The sequence below is a fragment of the Clavelina lepadiformis genome, chromosome 7 (assembly GCF_947623445.1).
Source record: "Clavelina lepadiformis chromosome 7, kaClaLepa1.1, whole genome shotgun sequence".
NCBI classification, from domain to species: Eukaryota; Metazoa; Chordata; class Ascidiacea; order Aplousobranchia; family Clavelinidae; genus Clavelina; species Clavelina lepadiformis.
Window position 1 is genome coordinate 12,575,232 of NC_135246.1, and position 17,231 is coordinate 12,592,462.

At 36.0% G+C, this 17,231-nt stretch overlaps 3 protein-coding genes across 5 annotated transcripts; 1 reads left to right on the forward strand and 2 right to left on the reverse strand.

Annotated features, from left to right (window-relative positions):
- Positions 1–501: 501 nt before the first annotated feature.
- Positions 502–4,917, forward strand: LOC143464910 (uncharacterized). Its single transcript, XM_076962955.1, has 4 exons — positions 502–2,176; positions 2,311–2,486; positions 3,644–3,872; positions 4,013–4,917. Exons 1-4 carry the CDS (start codon positions 1,877–1,879, stop codon positions 4,502–4,504), a joined length of 1,197 nt encoding a protein of 398 aa, XP_076819070.1. The 5' UTR covers positions 502–1,876; the 3' UTR covers positions 4,505–4,917.
- Positions 4,008–7,057, reverse strand: LOC143464911 (uncharacterized). Of its 3 annotated transcripts, XM_076962957.1 has the most exons (4): positions 6,852–7,056; positions 6,435–6,540; positions 6,220–6,306; positions 4,008–5,982 (listed from the first exon to the last, which is right to left on the reverse strand). In XM_076962957.1, the coding sequence occupies exons 2-4, from the start codon at positions 6,526–6,528 to the stop codon at positions 5,411–5,413; spliced, it is 753 nt and encodes a 250-aa protein (XP_076819072.1). In that variant the 5' UTR covers positions 6,529–6,540; positions 6,852–7,056; the 3' UTR covers positions 4,008–5,410. The 3 variants fall into 3 exon arrangements, with proteins under 3 accessions (XP_076819072.1, XP_076819073.1, XP_076819071.1); XM_076962958.1 differs by lacking the exon at positions 6,435–6,540 and having other exon boundaries at positions 6,852–7,057; XM_076962956.1 differs by lacking the exon at positions 6,852–7,056 and having other exon boundaries at positions 6,435–6,661.
- A 533-nt stretch (positions 7,058–7,590) lies between these two features.
- Positions 7,591–15,113, reverse strand: LOC143464908 (glutamyl aminopeptidase-like). The gene is made up of 22 exons (XM_076962952.1): positions 14,980–15,113; positions 14,717–14,819; positions 14,493–14,594; positions 14,263–14,393; positions 13,860–14,137; positions 13,370–13,511; positions 13,108–13,248; positions 12,877–13,003; positions 12,642–12,796; positions 12,230–12,343; positions 11,974–12,108; positions 11,052–11,183; positions 10,764–10,883; positions 10,510–10,651; positions 10,184–10,373; positions 9,859–10,006; positions 9,662–9,738; positions 9,462–9,569; positions 9,140–9,301; positions 8,494–8,634; positions 8,286–8,367; positions 7,591–8,121 (listed from the first exon to the last, which is right to left on the reverse strand). The coding sequence occupies exons 1-22, from the start codon at positions 15,034–15,036 to the stop codon at positions 7,966–7,968; spliced, it is 2,943 nt and encodes a 980-aa protein (XP_076819067.1). The 5' UTR covers positions 15,037–15,113; the 3' UTR covers positions 7,591–7,965.
- Between the last annotated feature and the right edge of the window lie 2,118 nt (positions 15,114–17,231).

Below are 17,231 nucleotides of genomic sequence, written 5' to 3' on the forward strand. Positions count from 1 at the left end.
ACCTATACCAAAGGAAGTAAACTTCCAGTAAAACGTGGTTTTCGAAAAGAAACGTTTTTACCTGTATATTCATAACGTTGTATGACTACCAACTGTGTGTTTTTTGTTTGTGTACTTAGTACAGTATCAACAAAAATGATGTGACGTTTTGAAACACATCATTCTACGCCAAACTTCCGGAAGTGTCATTTTACTTTGCGTACTACTTCCTACAACATCATTAAGGCGTCAGAATTTTTAAGAAAAATTTGCAGAATAGTCATTTGATACAAAAATATTGATGGGAGCCCATGCTATGTTTTTATTAAAGGACTGGTATAAATATATTGAAATAAGATCATTGCCTGATGGAATCAATCGCTTATGATCGTGATGACTGCTCGTAACTTTACCAATAGCGTAATTACCTACAAACTCATGGAAAGGATACGAAAACTAATTGCCCTTTCAGGCAGTTTTAAACTTATTCTGGTGATGATAATATTCTGCAATTGATTTAAAACGTGTTCTCATGCGAATATTAGCTGATTAGAAGTATATTGCCAATTTTGATGCATTTAACATTTCAGTAGTTAACTTATACATGCAGATAGAGAAGCCGGTTGCGTGAGTATGCATAAGTACGTTCTTTGAGTCATAGGTCAACTTTTTCAATTGTCGTGCAAGGCTCCGCAAAGCCGCGTAAACATTACCGAGAAGCGATGTAACACTGCCAAACGTTGCGCAACTATGAAATACCAAATGACAACAGTTTTGCGTGCCAAGAAAGTCATTTGATGAAACCGAACAAGATACCCATTTTCAAGCCACCAGGAAATTTTTTATAGGAGGCTTGCAAACGAAGGCCCTACGTTGATGTCCGCAGCATACTTTGTGATAACGAAATTGGACAAAGGTCCGTTTTCTTCATGTACGACCGTTTTGTTTCATCAAAACATAACTCTGTTTTATTTATGTTGTGGTGTTTATATTGTGTTGACATTGGTGGTCAATATCTCCTCAAATGTTGAGTTAAGATCGCTTCTGTATTACAAGTTGGTGCAAATCACAATTGGATACATTAACTACGGTCTTTAGTTGTATGTTCTTTCATACAACTTATACCTGAATTTAATAGAACTTGGAAGCACCCGCAAATAAGCCAGCGCAAGTGTGGGACGGACAAGGGTAGTGTAACTGACAATGTGGGTACCCACGGGCCACGGGAATACCTGCGGGTTAGTGTAAGTGCAGGCAGAAGCATCGTGCCCGCGCATGGCTCTATCCTAAAAGAGTTGACCTATATCTCGGCAATGCCAAAATCGTCTAAAATCGAAACATGATTCGGTGCATTTTCTTGTTTATTAAGCTTTACTACCGCAACAATTTAACATTAAGATAGTTATGACTCGAAACCTGCTGTCGTGGACCTTTTATGCCGTGTCACGAGTGTGGGAGGTTTTGTAGCTTTCGGTTATGACGTCGGCTGATCACGTTTGGTAAAACCTGCGCAATGATAAACGGTGGTGATCGGTGAATCAACCGCACTATCTGCCTCCCGCTGCTCGGGTTGCAACAGGCATAGAACGGTAAAATGCATATATATGACGTAGTTTGTGATTAATCAGTCTTTTTACACAGAGTTGCAACTAGTCGAAGTACATCATCATCTGAAACCTTTAATTGCAACGGAGCACAAGTGGAGAGAAACCTGTTGAAATAGCAGTTGAATAAGCCTTTAATCGAAGTTTATTACTTAAAGGATTGTCAGGTTTAGTTGTTTGTTAGTGACTCCAAGATGTCAGTTCAAAAGAGTTGAGCAAAATGGAGATCATTTTGTATTAATATCAGTGAAATTACTTTATTTTCAGGTGAAATAGGCAACTAAAAACTCACAATGAATAATGCTACGACTTCTCTTTATTTTGACGAAGGGAAATGCACACCGGAAGGTAACAAATGGCATTATATTCTTCTCATGCCATTGCCTATCATTGCTGGATGCCTAAACTTGCTCGTGTGGCTTGCGGCATCCATCTACCGCACTAAACTCCTGCGTCAAAGTTACGTGTATTCTTGCGTCTCGAGCACATTGCTAAGCAACGCACTGTTCCTCTCATTTCATCTCTGGGAAGAGATTGCTGGATACATGAGGCCAAACAGCGTGTACGGTGGCCCACCTGGTGAAAAAATGCAGGTAATATATAACTAATATGAAGAAAATTTTGAAAAAATTTAAAAATCGCTTTCAAAAAAACACTCGTTTTTAATCTTTGCTGACGTGCAGGGACTTTTCAATAACGCTAATGATAACATTTGGATTGTTTTTAGATACTTTGGGCACTGTGCCAAGCGGCCGCTATTTCCATGTTATTTGTGATGTGTGGCAATTTGTCGGTCCTGATCTATGTTATGTTGGACAGCAGGAAATTCAGCCAATCCTATCGCAAAAGGGCGTGCTCACATAGTTCTGAAAAAAACACTAAAATTAAAGTGAAAACCACAGAGTAAGTATAAGCTCACATAGTCCTGAAAAAGTACTAAGGTGAATGTAAAATGCTCAGAGTATATGTTTTGGAACAGGTTATAAATTTTAATTAAAAAAGTTCAGTTTTTTTTTTATAGAACATTCATATCCAAGTCCAACTGTACGCGTTTGTTAAACATTACGAATACGGAATGTTGTAGTAAAGTAAAACAGTCATTTTTTATGCAAAACAAAAGATTGTAAATGTGCAAATGCGATAAAACACGACATGAACTGAAAATTTTTATGTCTATTCTTTTTCAAAGCTGATTGAGATTGCATCACAAAATGGTCGCTACCATCCTTATTTCACGTTTTAACCTGTATTTTAGTCTTCTGTAAAATGATTTAATATTTTCGTGACGAAAGCAAAATCTTTTTGGTTTTCACATGAATGATTAATTTCCAAACACAATCACGCGCAATGACGTCATCAGAGGCTGCATCGAGCTCGTGAAGTCAATGAGGAAATTGATTACTGTTTTTCAAAACTTATACCACATGATTTTTCGAGATTTTCCACATTGGCTGCCGCTTTAACTATGACCCAGCATTAATTGTAATAAAACATGAAGCCGCTTCAGGACATTCCGTTGAAGAAAACCCAAGCGTGTTTTACGTAATGCCTTCGTTTGGCAACAAAACACGAACCCGACGTCGACACCACACGTTGTCTCAACACGTTACTGTCAACACACACACGTAACACGTTACATGTACGCTTTCTGACCTGGGCTATTTGCTAAAACAAGTCTGACAGTTGAGCTTTGACGCGTTTACAAGAACTGCTCGTAACCTGTCATATGTATTTGGATATTTTAAAATCTAACAACACAAATTCTACAGTATATTTATTATATTAATTATTGTCGTAATTAATAATACATTAAATGATAAAATTGGAAAAACTAAGAAACTGCTGTATCTATATAACTCTAAAAGTATAAGTATCAATTTAAAAGTCAAATTAACATGTTGATACAATATACAACATCTGGATTGGCACTATCACGTGATAGTTTTGATGTTATATCAAATGGTGTCGTCATATCTTTATTGCGCCATATATAAGAGCCTCAATAATGATAAAGTCTAGAGTAGAATTTATCAGCACTTACGACAACATTCTTTTCACAGGAAATTAGAATCAAAACGACAGAGAGCAGCTTTCCTTGTCATTATTTGCTGGTTGATTCCGCTTGCTTTAACCATAGCAGCTGTGATTTCGTGGAACTGTGCCTCGTCATGCCGCTGCCCTCCTGGAGCAAAAGAAGAAGTGTGTCCCAGAAATCAAGGTTGCTCAAGAATGTGGACTCCCATGACCAACTCGTTCTTAGCAGTTAATGTGGCGTTATGGTTTTTTGACGTAAGTCTTCTGACAGCTTCAGTATCTTGAACAGTAACTGACAACGCTGTTATATCATTACCGAATATTCAACGTTGCTTTTTTACTAAATCTGTTCTGCTATGTTGCTCCAAATATGATCACACATGTCTCATCTTTAGGTGGTTACTCTGATAGCGGTTACTGTAAGTGGAATCCGTGGATCACAGGTGTCCCAGGTTCGAAACCCAATAAACAACGCCGTATCCCGCATATTATCTGCTGAATCGCGTGGTAGGTCCCTCACCAGCGAATCTACCGCAAACTTTGACGAATTTAGTGGTAATCAACGAGGGCTGTCTGCTGATAAAGACAAAGGACCAGATGATGTATTCAATGCCAAACCTCCAACAAGAAAAATCACCAGGTTGAACCCAAGGCTGCGTTTGATAGCAATGTTGAGTTCGGTTTTCATCTTAGGTACTATTCTAGTCCCAATTGCTTTCTTTATTGACATTGGAGCTGACAGTTTTAATGTTCCTGCTATCCGCATTCCCTCGATGATCTTGGTACAGGTCTACACCCTCCTTTGCCCCATCATACTTATCAAGTACATGTCCAGTTTAAAAGCTGCCTTGGCACGACTAATGTCGACCATTTTCTTCTGTTTTTGAGCTTTATCTGGGTTCACCTGACTCACTTGCGAATTTCAGATTCCGGGGCAGAAAGGATAACTTGTATTGGCTTTTTTTTTTTCAAAATGCAACAAGTTGTGCGCTAAAAAGGAAAAGGGTGGTGCAGATATGAAAAGCCGATGGAAAGATATTAGTCTGTGACAAGTTTTAAGAATAAAATATTTTTAAGATAAAAAATACTTCCTGCTATCCTTTATAAGGTGGCCCTACAATTATATTTGCCAACACATTCAGAGACATCTTTAAATCGTTTAAGACACACTGTATATTAATTGTATCTGTACTATGTATTGCACATAAGTTGTACAGTATATGCAGAACTGAATCCGATTGTGCTTATGGTGTCCTTGATTTGAACAAAGAATTAAAAGTATCAGAAGAAAAACTTTGTGCGTGTTTTACAGAAAAACTTGATAAAAACAAAATATGCAGACACTTACTGACACATAACACTGCCTTATATCGATTCATGGCTATTATTTAACAGTGATTACGCATTTTCAGACATCTGTCTTTTATTTAAGGTTGAAACTATACCGCGGTTCGGTGCAGAATAAAAAAGATATAGCTATATACAGACGTTTACAAGAGATATGGACTAATGCGTTGAAGATAAAAGTTTTAAGATTATATGCGCAAGTCAAGCGTTACAGTTCGCACATCATATAACTATTACATACACGATACAATACATAACCTGTAATTGAGCTGTTCACTATATTAAACAACCTCCACGCAGTTGGAAATGTAAAACACAATTATAGAATTTTTAGATACTAGGTTTTGGGTATACAGTCGTACATGTTATTATGTTCAAAAATTAAAAATCGTTTCAACAGACGGCACAAGAAACTGTCTGGTCTATAATATAGAAACAATTCAAAATCACTTGTACATTGCGTTGAAAGGTTTTGGCGACCGGTTAAAATCCTTGTATTTTGGCTGGTCTCTCTGCTCTGCCTCCTCGTCTACGGTATATGGCTGTGGAGAGTAAAGACCTTGTGTACTGCTGTTTATGCAAGGAAACGAAGGCTTATACTCCAAGCATTTATTTGTGCTTTGTTTATCATTCCGGCTATTGCTGCTGCCATGCTGTGTATAATCGGTAATAAAACTGTCTAATAAGATCTCATCCAAGCTAGAAAGTTGCTTTATCGGTGCCTTGGGTATGGTTTTGGTATTGTCGTCTTGCTTTGTCTTACAAGCCACTACAGCCTGCGCCTGTTTTAGAGCTTGAGTGTCAAGAGCAACTCCATTTATTTTGATACCGCAGTAATCGATTTTCGAGGTTGCATCTGCTAGTTTTGCGGTGTTTGCCCAACGCGTTTGCCCATTGTGTACCCACGATATGGGTGGCTTCGGGTCTATCATATGCCGCCGTGGAGCACATTCTTTTATCAAATCGCGTTTTCCATAGCCTTCGTACACCGTCTGATCAGCATTTTTACGTAGATGACCTGAAAAAATCAACATTTATACACACTATTAGTCTATATGTGACGTCTATCATCGCATGCAGACAATCAAAAACCACAGTTATGTTAATTAAGATATAACCTACTAATCTAATTAAGTAACCATACTACCTAAATAACCATACTAATTAAGCTATAACGTACTAATCATAACTTAAAAAAGAAGGCAGAAATAACGAAGAATACATTTATTTTTAGTTCCATACAAACACTCCTCACCTAAACTGATGGATTCGATTCCTTCCTCTAAAGGATCATAATCGAATACTGATCTTGGTTCAACTTTCCACTCGGAATGACGATAACCTGAAAAATATCATCATACTACTTAAGGCCGTTTAATGCTGTTTTTAGAATTATCAATCATTATACTTTTTATTACCAACTAAACATAAAAAAACAAATGAAAAACGACAAGCAAAGCAAACGCATACAAGGAAATTTGTTCTGTCTTTTCAATTCCGTTGGCTTTAACCTTACAACTGTTGTGAAATGCTTCTTTCCCGAAGTGAAATTTCCGGACGCCATCGCATCACTGGACTGCATAGAAGAGGTGGATCATTTGCTATATAACTCTTCTATCATTATATACTAGTTTTTCTAACAATTAAGTTAGTCGTCCTAGTTTTCAAACACGACTATATCAGACAAAGAGTCGGTAAGTCGCAGATCATGTCATGACAGTCAAAATATACATTAACATGTTAAAACTGAAGAAAGTATTTTTCATCTAAGTACTTTACAAATATTTCTCAACAAACAAAGTATTGTACCAATCTCAAGCATGCTGAAATCTTCACGCTTTGAATTCAGACATCACTTTAAATTCTTATCGTTTTAAATTCACTCACCGTTTGAACGCGCAGATTTCATTTTCTACACAGAGGAACCTTATAGTGTAAACCAAACTATAATGTTTCTATCCCTTGTTATTTTTCTTGTAGAACATCAAAGACGTTTGGAGCGAAATTAGAAAACTTTCACCATCAATCAAAAAACTGCTGGCTCTTTCTGCAATACACAGTTCATACGACTAAGAAGGCCGACAGTGACTTGTCTTTAAATGGTCGTTATCGGGTTCTAAAAAGCGTGTCGATGATGTCACTAGTATAGGAATATGATGACAACACTGACGTTGATGTTTCGCAGAAGTTCATCTCTGTTCTGTATGACGTTTCTGTATGACCTTCTCTCAAGCTATAACTTACTTCTTCTACCCTATCTTATTTTAGCTTAGTTTGTCAGCGTCATAAAGTATTCCGTTTAATTATACATATATATTATATTACATGTATATTTGTATATTTTTAAAGCTGCTGAAAATTTATAAACGGAGTTTGAAAAACAGATTGGTTGTTATTTAATCCTGGCCATCATCGGGTCAACTGGGTCCACAAATCTCTCCACCACACCAGTGACAAGCAGATTAAAATGTGAAGCGAATTATGTTTCCATAAAAAACAAAATCTGTCAGCACCTATGCTGCTGCCCTCTCATAACTTTCAATACAGCTCCTCAATAGATTAGTTGACCTTTAACTTAAATGCACAAAAAACGCCACTGTTCTTTGGTTGTTTAAGCAAAATAGTCTTTATCCTTTATCAATTTTAATTTCCAAAGTATCACTGCATCATTGTCTAAAAAGGACCGGTAGAACCAATTGCTGGCCTGGTATAGCCTACTTTCCCTGCAATGCTTTGACAACAATGCGGCGTATAGATATTGAGCAAATTAAAAAAAAATTTCGGCAAAATGAGAACCTACAAAACGAGCGGAAAAAAATTAGGTGACAACTGCTGTGAACTGTGCATTGATTCAAAAAAGTGTTTGACAGTTATACTTGACCAATTCATTCAAAAAATTGTAACACAAACTCTTGATGATTAATTAACAGTTTCCAACTAAATGTGCTGCTGGTAAATTGTGCAATGTGCAACCATTGTACTCTTTATAAAAACTTTCCACTCAGGGCATCACTGCTAATTCGTTAGCAAGCCAACTCCCTATGGCTTCCTGATTATCTTTCATCCACTGAATGTTGGTTTTGATCGAATCGATTGTTGAAACGCGACCACTTTCTCCAGCGTCACCTGGTGGATTTTTTTCGTAAAATGCTTCGACCTGCAAATACTTGTTATTAGAATATCTTATAGAGGTATTTCAAAATCAAAAGTAAAGTGATACCTGTTTGAACCAAATTAAAGTCTGATAAACTAAAACATATTGGCCTAGATTTAGCTTAGATTAGATGCTAATTTGTAACACAATGTTACTTTGTCTTTTACCTCCCACAATTGTAATTCGGTATTATAATCAGACACTATGTTAGGAACTAGTCTACCGAGATTTCTGTCATCGATTCCAAACCTGAAACAAAAAGTATTTTATGGCTTAAAATGAATAGATTTAAACTTACATGTTAATTTGAAATTTGAAAAAAATCTTTTTATCAGTTATAGCAATCAACAACAACAATGCATTTTGTTAGTTTACCTTGTTACTAAATCGGCCCAGTACAGCTGCACCCAGGACCATGCCATTCTGTTTCCGGTTGGAGTGTACGAAATATAAGTTACACAGTTGAAAAAATCTTGTGACAAGACTATACTGTCGTTATAGCAGTTGTCCAGCATCCTAAATGAAAACGTGGAGCTTTTCAGAAATAAGCAATAACGAATATACTAAAATTATACTCATAAAATAAAAGCAAATTAAAACAAAACAAAAACAAAAATATAATTGTAATTATAAATACAAAACTATAATTATGGACTATGTGTAAACACTTTTCATAAATTAGAGATGATAATGCTTACACGCTGAGTAAATAAATAACTTGTGTTAGGTTTTCAGTTTTTAGTTGCAAGAATTATGTACTGACGACTGATAACACAGTTAATCTTACTGTATACTTATTTGATAATATTATACTCCTATGAAAACCCCATGCAGGCATATTTGGCATATATGTCTTACTGTCTTCTTTTATAAAAATCAGGTTTTGGAACAAAGTATGTTGATTTTGTTATTGGTATAAGTTTATGTGCTATCATAATTTCTGATGTCAAAAATATACTCATGACAACATATTTAGCAACGTATAAGGATATTTTCAACCAAAGGCAGCAAAATCATTCACCTGTCAATAAGAGCAACATCTTCAGTTGAGGTTAGGCCTCTCAACAAATTTGTCTTTTCGCTTGCCACTGGTTCTCTAATGTATCTTTCAAGCATAATTTCCCATTCAGAAGCAGTCGGGTTTCCGTATCGATAAACTAGCTGACGAGTATCAGGGTACAAGCTGTATAGTAAGAAGATACAATAAACTTTCAAGTTAATGGTCAAGTTGTTTTCAGTGGAGCTGATTACCAAAATCGAATCTTAAAAAATCCCATAAAAAGCAAAAGTTTGTGTATTCATAAGTAGGAAAGCTATGCTTATGTATAAAGTGATCATCCTACTAATACGACTCGTCCGCTATCCAGTTGGAAAATAAACCCGTGGCGTTGTCTAAAGCGTCTTCATCTCCGTAGCGTAATGCGAGTGCAAGAACTAAGTATCGGTTCAGCCTGCAGAAAATTTATTTCGGTTGATGAGAAAAACAATAAAGAATGTTGTCCTTTTGCTAGTATCTGTGCATTGCCATAACCAGTAAACTTACTTCTCTACGTGAGTTCCTACGGTTGCATTCCAACCCAATTCATCGGCAATTGGTTTGACTTTTTGCTTATAGAAAAGCTGTAACATATTGCGATGGGATTATTTTTCAAAATGGCCATAAATATATTTCTTTTGGAAAGTCGACATATAGCACATAAAAACACTTACCGAAGCTAAAACACAAATGCTATACATTACCTTGAAGTCGGTGTAAATATCGGAACTTTCCAACATTATCCTAATGTAAGAACTGCCGCCAGAGAAAGCATCCCACACGAAATAACTTGTTTCCTTGTCTAGATAACGCGTGAGATTGAGAGCTTCGGGATAACTAAGAATGTTAGCCCTGAAAATGTATATAAAGCGGCTGACTACTTACGTAGTTACAAGTGTGGCAACGTAAGCAACGTGGCAAACTACAAATGTTATTTTATCTCATAAATAAGTGGATTAGTCGTTGCATTATCTTAACAACGGAAACTAACTGCCACACTATCCATCTGCAAGAGGAAAACTTAATTACGGAGCAAATTCGAATCCGTCATTGATAAGGTTGGAGCGATCTAGTTCGCTGAAAACGGTATGATTTGTCATCAGTTGCTCAGAAATTTTTCTCCATGTTTCTTTGTCATAATTGACTCTGTAATAACCGGCTTGTTCAGAGTTCAACTTGAACCATCCATCAGCAGGAAGCGAAGAAAGGTTTAGTGTAACTGAGGAAATAACAAACTGTTGTAACTGAATTTAAAAAAATAATATTAACTTTTATCACCGTTTTTTGTCAAAGAAGTTTATGTTTATATACAAAAACAAAACACAAACAAACGTTGATATTTCATATTTTCTTACGTGTATTTCCTATTTCCAGAAGACTATTTTTAACCGTAGGGTCGTCGCTTGTGAAGTAGGTGAGCTGAACGTTCCAATTGTAGTTATAGACAGATCCTGGACGTGTAGTTAAGTCAGCGTTTGGATCTGTCAGAAAATGATTCTAAAAACACAAAATTTTTACAAAGCCTTCGTAATTTTGCTTTTCCGAAATTAAACTTATAAAAACTAAATATGGGCTTATAAGAAGCATATAGGACCTAGCTCAGTGTCACCTGATCCGCCTCGTTGCTGGAGGACACGTTGACCACCGGGTAGCCCATTTGTAAAACCCATGGATTCATGTATTCGGACACAGACAATGGAAAACTGATAGTTGTGTTTGTGTCTAAATACTAAGATCAGCAAAATTACGTTTTTATAATAAACGAATAGTGAACAAAACAAAACTTAAAAGTCATGTGACTCATTGCTTATGTTTTTTGAAGCGTTGCTTTTCGTGCTTTACACGCTAGTTTTATTTACATCAATTGCAATATATGTTAAAAATAACGTCTCCTCACTTCTTGAACGTCGGCAAAAAGATCTTTCTCATCCGCGTTGCTGTATAGTCTTTTCTGAAGATAGTGTTTGATACCACCCATAAAGATGTCTTCACCAAGCCAATCTCGCATGACTTTCAGAACACAAGCGCCCTAAGCATGGATTTATAACGATAATATGTTTGGGCATTTTTATCAAAAAGTTGCAAAGGACTTCTTGTTAAAGGTAAATTTTTGAGAAGACTCTTTCAAAATCGTAAGTTGCCTAAACGCCAGCAAACGTTTCCCCAGTCACAGTATAGTAACGTTTTAAGTTGACGAAACCACAGTCCATAACGGCTTTTATCAATGACAGCAACAAAAATCGATTAATGATTTCCAAATGCAACTAACGTTGGACACGAATAAGAACCTATTATCTTTTAACGTTTGGACAAATATTAGCAAAGTCGTTATCACCATTGACGACATGTTCCCGATAACATCGATTATGGAAGATTTGGTAAACATTGTTTTTGTTCTCTTAGTGCATGCAGTTCATTGACATGACGATTGCTCACGCAAACAACTGCAGATGACCTGTATGTTTGATCAGCGAAGTTACTTGTGTGTGAGCATCGGTCTTATAATTTTGAGAAACTGAAACTGAATATATTGCAAAGTTTGCATATATATGCGTTATCTTTACTTCTTAAGTTACCTTTCAATAAAATTTTTACTTGTTGTATCAATGAAAGCAAAATACAAAATAAGTGACTCAGAACAATATTATTTGGAATATCTTTGGGTCTATATTTTGAATCAATTGAAAGCGTTTGGGTTATAAACTAAAAAAACGCCGATTTAACATAAATCATAAAACACCGACATGAGAATCATCGCGAGATTAAACTAAACCTTATAAACGGCGTTTTCGAAATCTAATTGAACAGTAAGTTTTAACCTTGGAGTAAGAAATGGTGTCGAAAACGGATGTGATCTGACCAGGTGATGAAACATTGACAACGACCGGATGTGACGTCAAGGTGTCATCCACTGATAAAGCACGTTGTGCGTCGTCAATCACAAAATGATCCATCTTAGACAAAAAGAGAAACGATTTCACAACCTTAGCAGAAATTGTGTATGTATGAAAATACATGAGTTTATGGTCGTATAATGATTTACTTCCAATTAATAGGCGGGTATACTAAACTCACTATTTGCCATTCAGGTTCCGCTTCTCGTTGCCCGTAGTATTCAAAAAACGACGCAAAACCTTCGTTAAGCCAAATGTTGTCCCACCACTTCATGGTAACAACATTTCCAAACCACTGCAAGCACATAAAATACAATCGTTAGCCTTAACGATGGTGCTTTATTAGCAATTATAGAACGTTTTATCACATAATCTCTTACCAAATAATTTAGGGCTCGTAAATCATGCTAAATACAACGAGGCTTAGTCGCATACCAAGTGGTCTACTTTAATAAGTGTTATCTTGACAAATCCAACTATAAGTTTGATTCTGAAATTTCTTTTCCAAGCGGGAAAATTCGCTAATTCCTATATAAAATCTCTGCTCTTCGAAATAGGAAAGTACCACGCGTTTTAGTGCAAAAAGTTTATACCTGATGCACTAACTCATGAGCTATGACTGCCGCAACTCTTTGTTTATTTGTCGTTGATGATTCCATGGGGTCCCAAAGCAAATTTGTTTCCCTGTACGTGATGAGACCCCAATTTTCCATGGCACCCGTTCCAAAATTCGGAATCGATATCATGTCTTCAAAAAAGCAAGAAAGTTAAACGTGAAACAAAAATAGAAAAGAAGATGAAAGTAGCCACAATTTCTATTTCAATTACCGCATTTCGGCAATGAGTAGTCCATCCCAAAGAACTCCTCAAAGTAGTCAAAAACTTCTTTCATCACATCCATTGCGTAATTCGCTTGACCGGCTGCCAGTTGGTGGGGAGGAACATAAACTCGCAGCTGAATGACGTAATTAAATCAACAACAAAGTTTTAATAAAATTGTCGCTTTATTATAGACGTTGCTGTATATCAGGTAATTGGTTGAGCAGAATTAAAATTTACCGAAATGTTCTTTTTCTTGCTAAACTTTTCCAAATACGTAAATTCACTGACAGCGAAGCAGCCCAAATATGTTGACATAGGAACAGATTTCTTAAATTTTGTAATGTACAGCCCATCTGCTCTACTTGTATCATCGACCATCTGCAATGTAACTCTTCTAGAATCACCGAATACAGGTTCATATAAAGCATATTTAGAATTAGACTATTATTACTATGATTATTATTACTACTATTATCATGGATTATTACAATGCATTTACATCGACATCCATGTTAGACAGAGCTGTATGATGAGGTTCGTGAATAAGAGCAGTTGTGTACTCGATTTTCAAAGCAGGTTCGTCGAAGCATGGATAGGCTTTACGAGCATCTGTGGGCTCCATGTCTGAGCCAACCATTGTCCTTTTAGAAATGATGGTGTATTTATTTTTACCGACTAGTCACATGGTATTCAACAAATATTTTTTCAAATTTGTTGTCATAAAAAGCATTTGGTGAATAATACCGAAAGCGAGCGGTGTTACGCAACGAGATTGAATAGCTAAGACAAAAATATCATCAAACACACGTTTCTTTTCTCACTGAAAATATTTGTGAAGCTAAATTAGGAACCTTTTCACAGAAAACGGTAGGTCTGCTATAACCTAATTTAAATTATAACGTCTTGGCTATTCTGTTTCCGTCACGTGAAGATCATTATAAGTACAATACATTACATTTAAAGAATAATATATGAGTTAGGTATATTACTTTTCGTTGCCTTTGTCGTCTTTGTAAAATGACATGTACAATCCAACGATTCTCAGTACCAAAGAGCTTTGAAACTCCATCGTAAGCACGTAATATTCTCCCCCTGTGTTTGGCTCTAATTCATTTTCGGTACTCACTACATAGTACTCGTACTCGGGCACCCGAAATTCTTGAGTAATGGGAATGTCCTCAGTGCTCATATCGGCAAGCACTTTATGAAGTTTGCAGGAAAGGATCTCCAATTTTGCATCCGCATGAACCAAAATGTACTTCGTGTTCTAAATAATTTGAATTACAACTTTTATCCATCGCATATACCTTGACAGGCTCCCTTGACCTTAAAACACTATCCAAGAAAAAATCTAATAAGCAAATACCAAAAGTGACTTATAAAACATAAAACCTGTGTAATATTGATGTTCATTGCATTAATACCAGTGTAGGTCTGGGTAGTCATGTTTGGATGGAGAGTTAGCTGGTAGTGAAAAGGCGTTATGTAATTTGGAAGTCTGTAGTTTTTCCACGGTCCATCATCTATGCAGAAGAGAAAATTTCCATTAATGAGATGTTATAACAGATTTTGTAAGATTAACCTTGGAATTTCCAGATTCGATTAGCACTTTTTTTATCTACCAGGAACAGTCGCTATGGTGGTGGTTGCCGCGGCTGTTGTTGTTGGGATTGTTGTTTGGGTTGCTGTAGTTTTTGTGGTCATTGGCGATTTGACAGTAGTTTCTGAAAATCAACATGATGTAAAACTTAATTAATGGAAGCGATCTAAGCAGCTAAAAGTGTATTGCATTCTTATGAATAAAAAGCACTGGCTGCTAATTAATTTTATAACTAGTTACTCTTACCTTCTACGACAATCACAGTTTTTTGGTTAGATAATCCCACACCAAGACCGACACCCAACCCAATTGCAACCAGAAGCGAGCACCCGACCCACACTTGCCATTTCTGTTTTAGAATTAAAAAAAGCGTTGTAGTGTATTAAAAGGTATATGGATTTCCTTAAAAATATCGTGGTAAAAAGCTCATCAGTTGGTTTTAAAATTCTGCTAAGAAAATACAAAATTTCAGCCCTTCTATATAAGCTAAAATCTCTTTGTCTACTCACTGGACAACCAGCATTCTTCTGTTTATGCGAACTTTCAAGTTCGAAGGAATCCTGCATCTTCAAATTTATTTCTTTATAAAACCCTCACAAGTTTTTCTAAGTTAACAATTTTTTTCATGAAATCATACCTGTTATACATAAAAACTTTCAAGTTTAACTGTAGGCTTTTAAAAACAATGTGCTCTGTCTTCCAAGACCTAAATCCCATTATATTTCTTAAATTTTATACGTTAATTACCTTTGTGCATTGAGTTCATTTAGAAAACTGTTTCGGATCAATATAAAGATTGTTATGCAAATAAAAGAACTAAGATACGCCAAAATACCGCCGAGATGGCAACACTTGCGGGCGACCGTAATAATTTGTTGTAATAATTCGACCATAGACTTGTTTGATCACTCTGCAAAGAGGTTAGCACCATGCTTTTCGCTGCCCACAGTCGATGGAGAAAAATAAACACAATACAATTTCATGAAGGAATCCGGTCTGTAAGTAAATAAAGTAACTACTGGAATAAGGCCACCGCACCAGAAAGAATATAAGACGAAGATTGTGTTTAGTTACTGCAAGTATGAAAAAATACAAAAACTAATTGCTTTCATGGAGTTATTCAGGCTAATCTGAACTTATTCTGGTAATGATGTTGTTCTGTTCTTGATATGAAAACGCGTCCCCAATTTAATCAAAATTATTATCAAACACTTAAACTGTAAAGTCATTAAGAAATTCGTCATTTCACAAATTTCATATGCTGCCTTACTTGTAATTAAGGCTCTTATTCAAAACCGCATCTGCCAAATCAAAACAACTCCTCTCTACGCCCGTTATATTTCATGTTTATAGATTTGTCTTTCTGGAGTGGTTTATATGTATCCTGAGTCTATTAAGCAATTCCCTGCAGAGGTCAATCAATCATCAGCCAGAATGCGGCATCCATTTAAAATTCCTTTGCATTGCCACAACGAACGAAAGTCTGTTTGCTTTAAACTGGCCTTTAACCGGGTGTGCTTTTATGAGACTGATGTAAGATAGTTTTTGTGCGTGCGTGTTATCTTTTGCAAACACGTGCCGGTGTATGTGTCAAAGCATTAAGAAGTTAAGCCTTTTCTGACTTTACAAAAGGAAGCAAACAAACTACAGATAAGACAATAAATGCCGTTTACTAAAGTCGAGGATTATTAACCGAGTTCGCCAAACACCTCGATGAAAGCTCAAACTATGGCGTCAAATTTGTTTGTTCTCTGTAAATCTTGCACATTTTTCTGGAATGTATACACGTTAATTAACGTACAACGTATTTGTAAATAGAACAAAACGCCAGAGTTGCTGGGAATACGCATCTTTTGAATAGCAAGATTTTAACGTGTATTTTCCACCATTTTATGTCTGCTTTGACATTTTTTTCCCAACATCAGTTGGTTGTTGGTTATCAGCTATAGTGCTATACCGATCCGGGTGAAACACTATACAGTGTATAGTATACACCATATACCGTTATACACTATATACTATATATAAGCTATACCGTTTTGTTATCTAATAAACACCCGTATTACTTTTATCCGTAATCTTCGCCACAAACTTTCAGTTTATTTCGTTTGTATAATTTTATAACGCTCAGGCACTAACCTAACCATATGTTCTTAACAAAACGAACTTTGTGTTATATGATTTCTATAGTTTTGACAAGGTTAAAGCACGGCGGACATTTTTTTGCAAAAGCTATGTTCAACAAAATGCTTTACTGAGCCAAAAATAACGTCATTTTTTGATAAAGGCCACACATTTAATAAATTATAACATATGGTTGTTCAACATAGTCACAGAGTATATAATGAAATTATCAATGCTTTAAATAAAGCAATTTTAGATGAGCAATAAGGCCTACATGAGGACTAAGTAGGTTAGCAGTCAGCACGTCGTTCCATAACGACGAAATTTGTTTTCAATGGCCAAAGTTTTCTCGACAATTGTTTGCTAATATTTAAATTAATTTATAAAGAGTAGAGTAGTTTTCGTCGTTGTAATAGCCTAATTTCATTAATTATCATACATTACTACATAACAACGAAAACCTTAACAGGGCCACACACATTTTGCAACTGCAATTAGGTAGCATGCTGCCCGCGTGCTGGATATGGTTACGTAGTTGATTTAAATTATTTTTTCTTATTCCAGTGATAAAATTATTTTAGAATTTCGTATCCGATTACGAGATTTCAACCTGCAGATTAAACAAATGTAAAAAAAA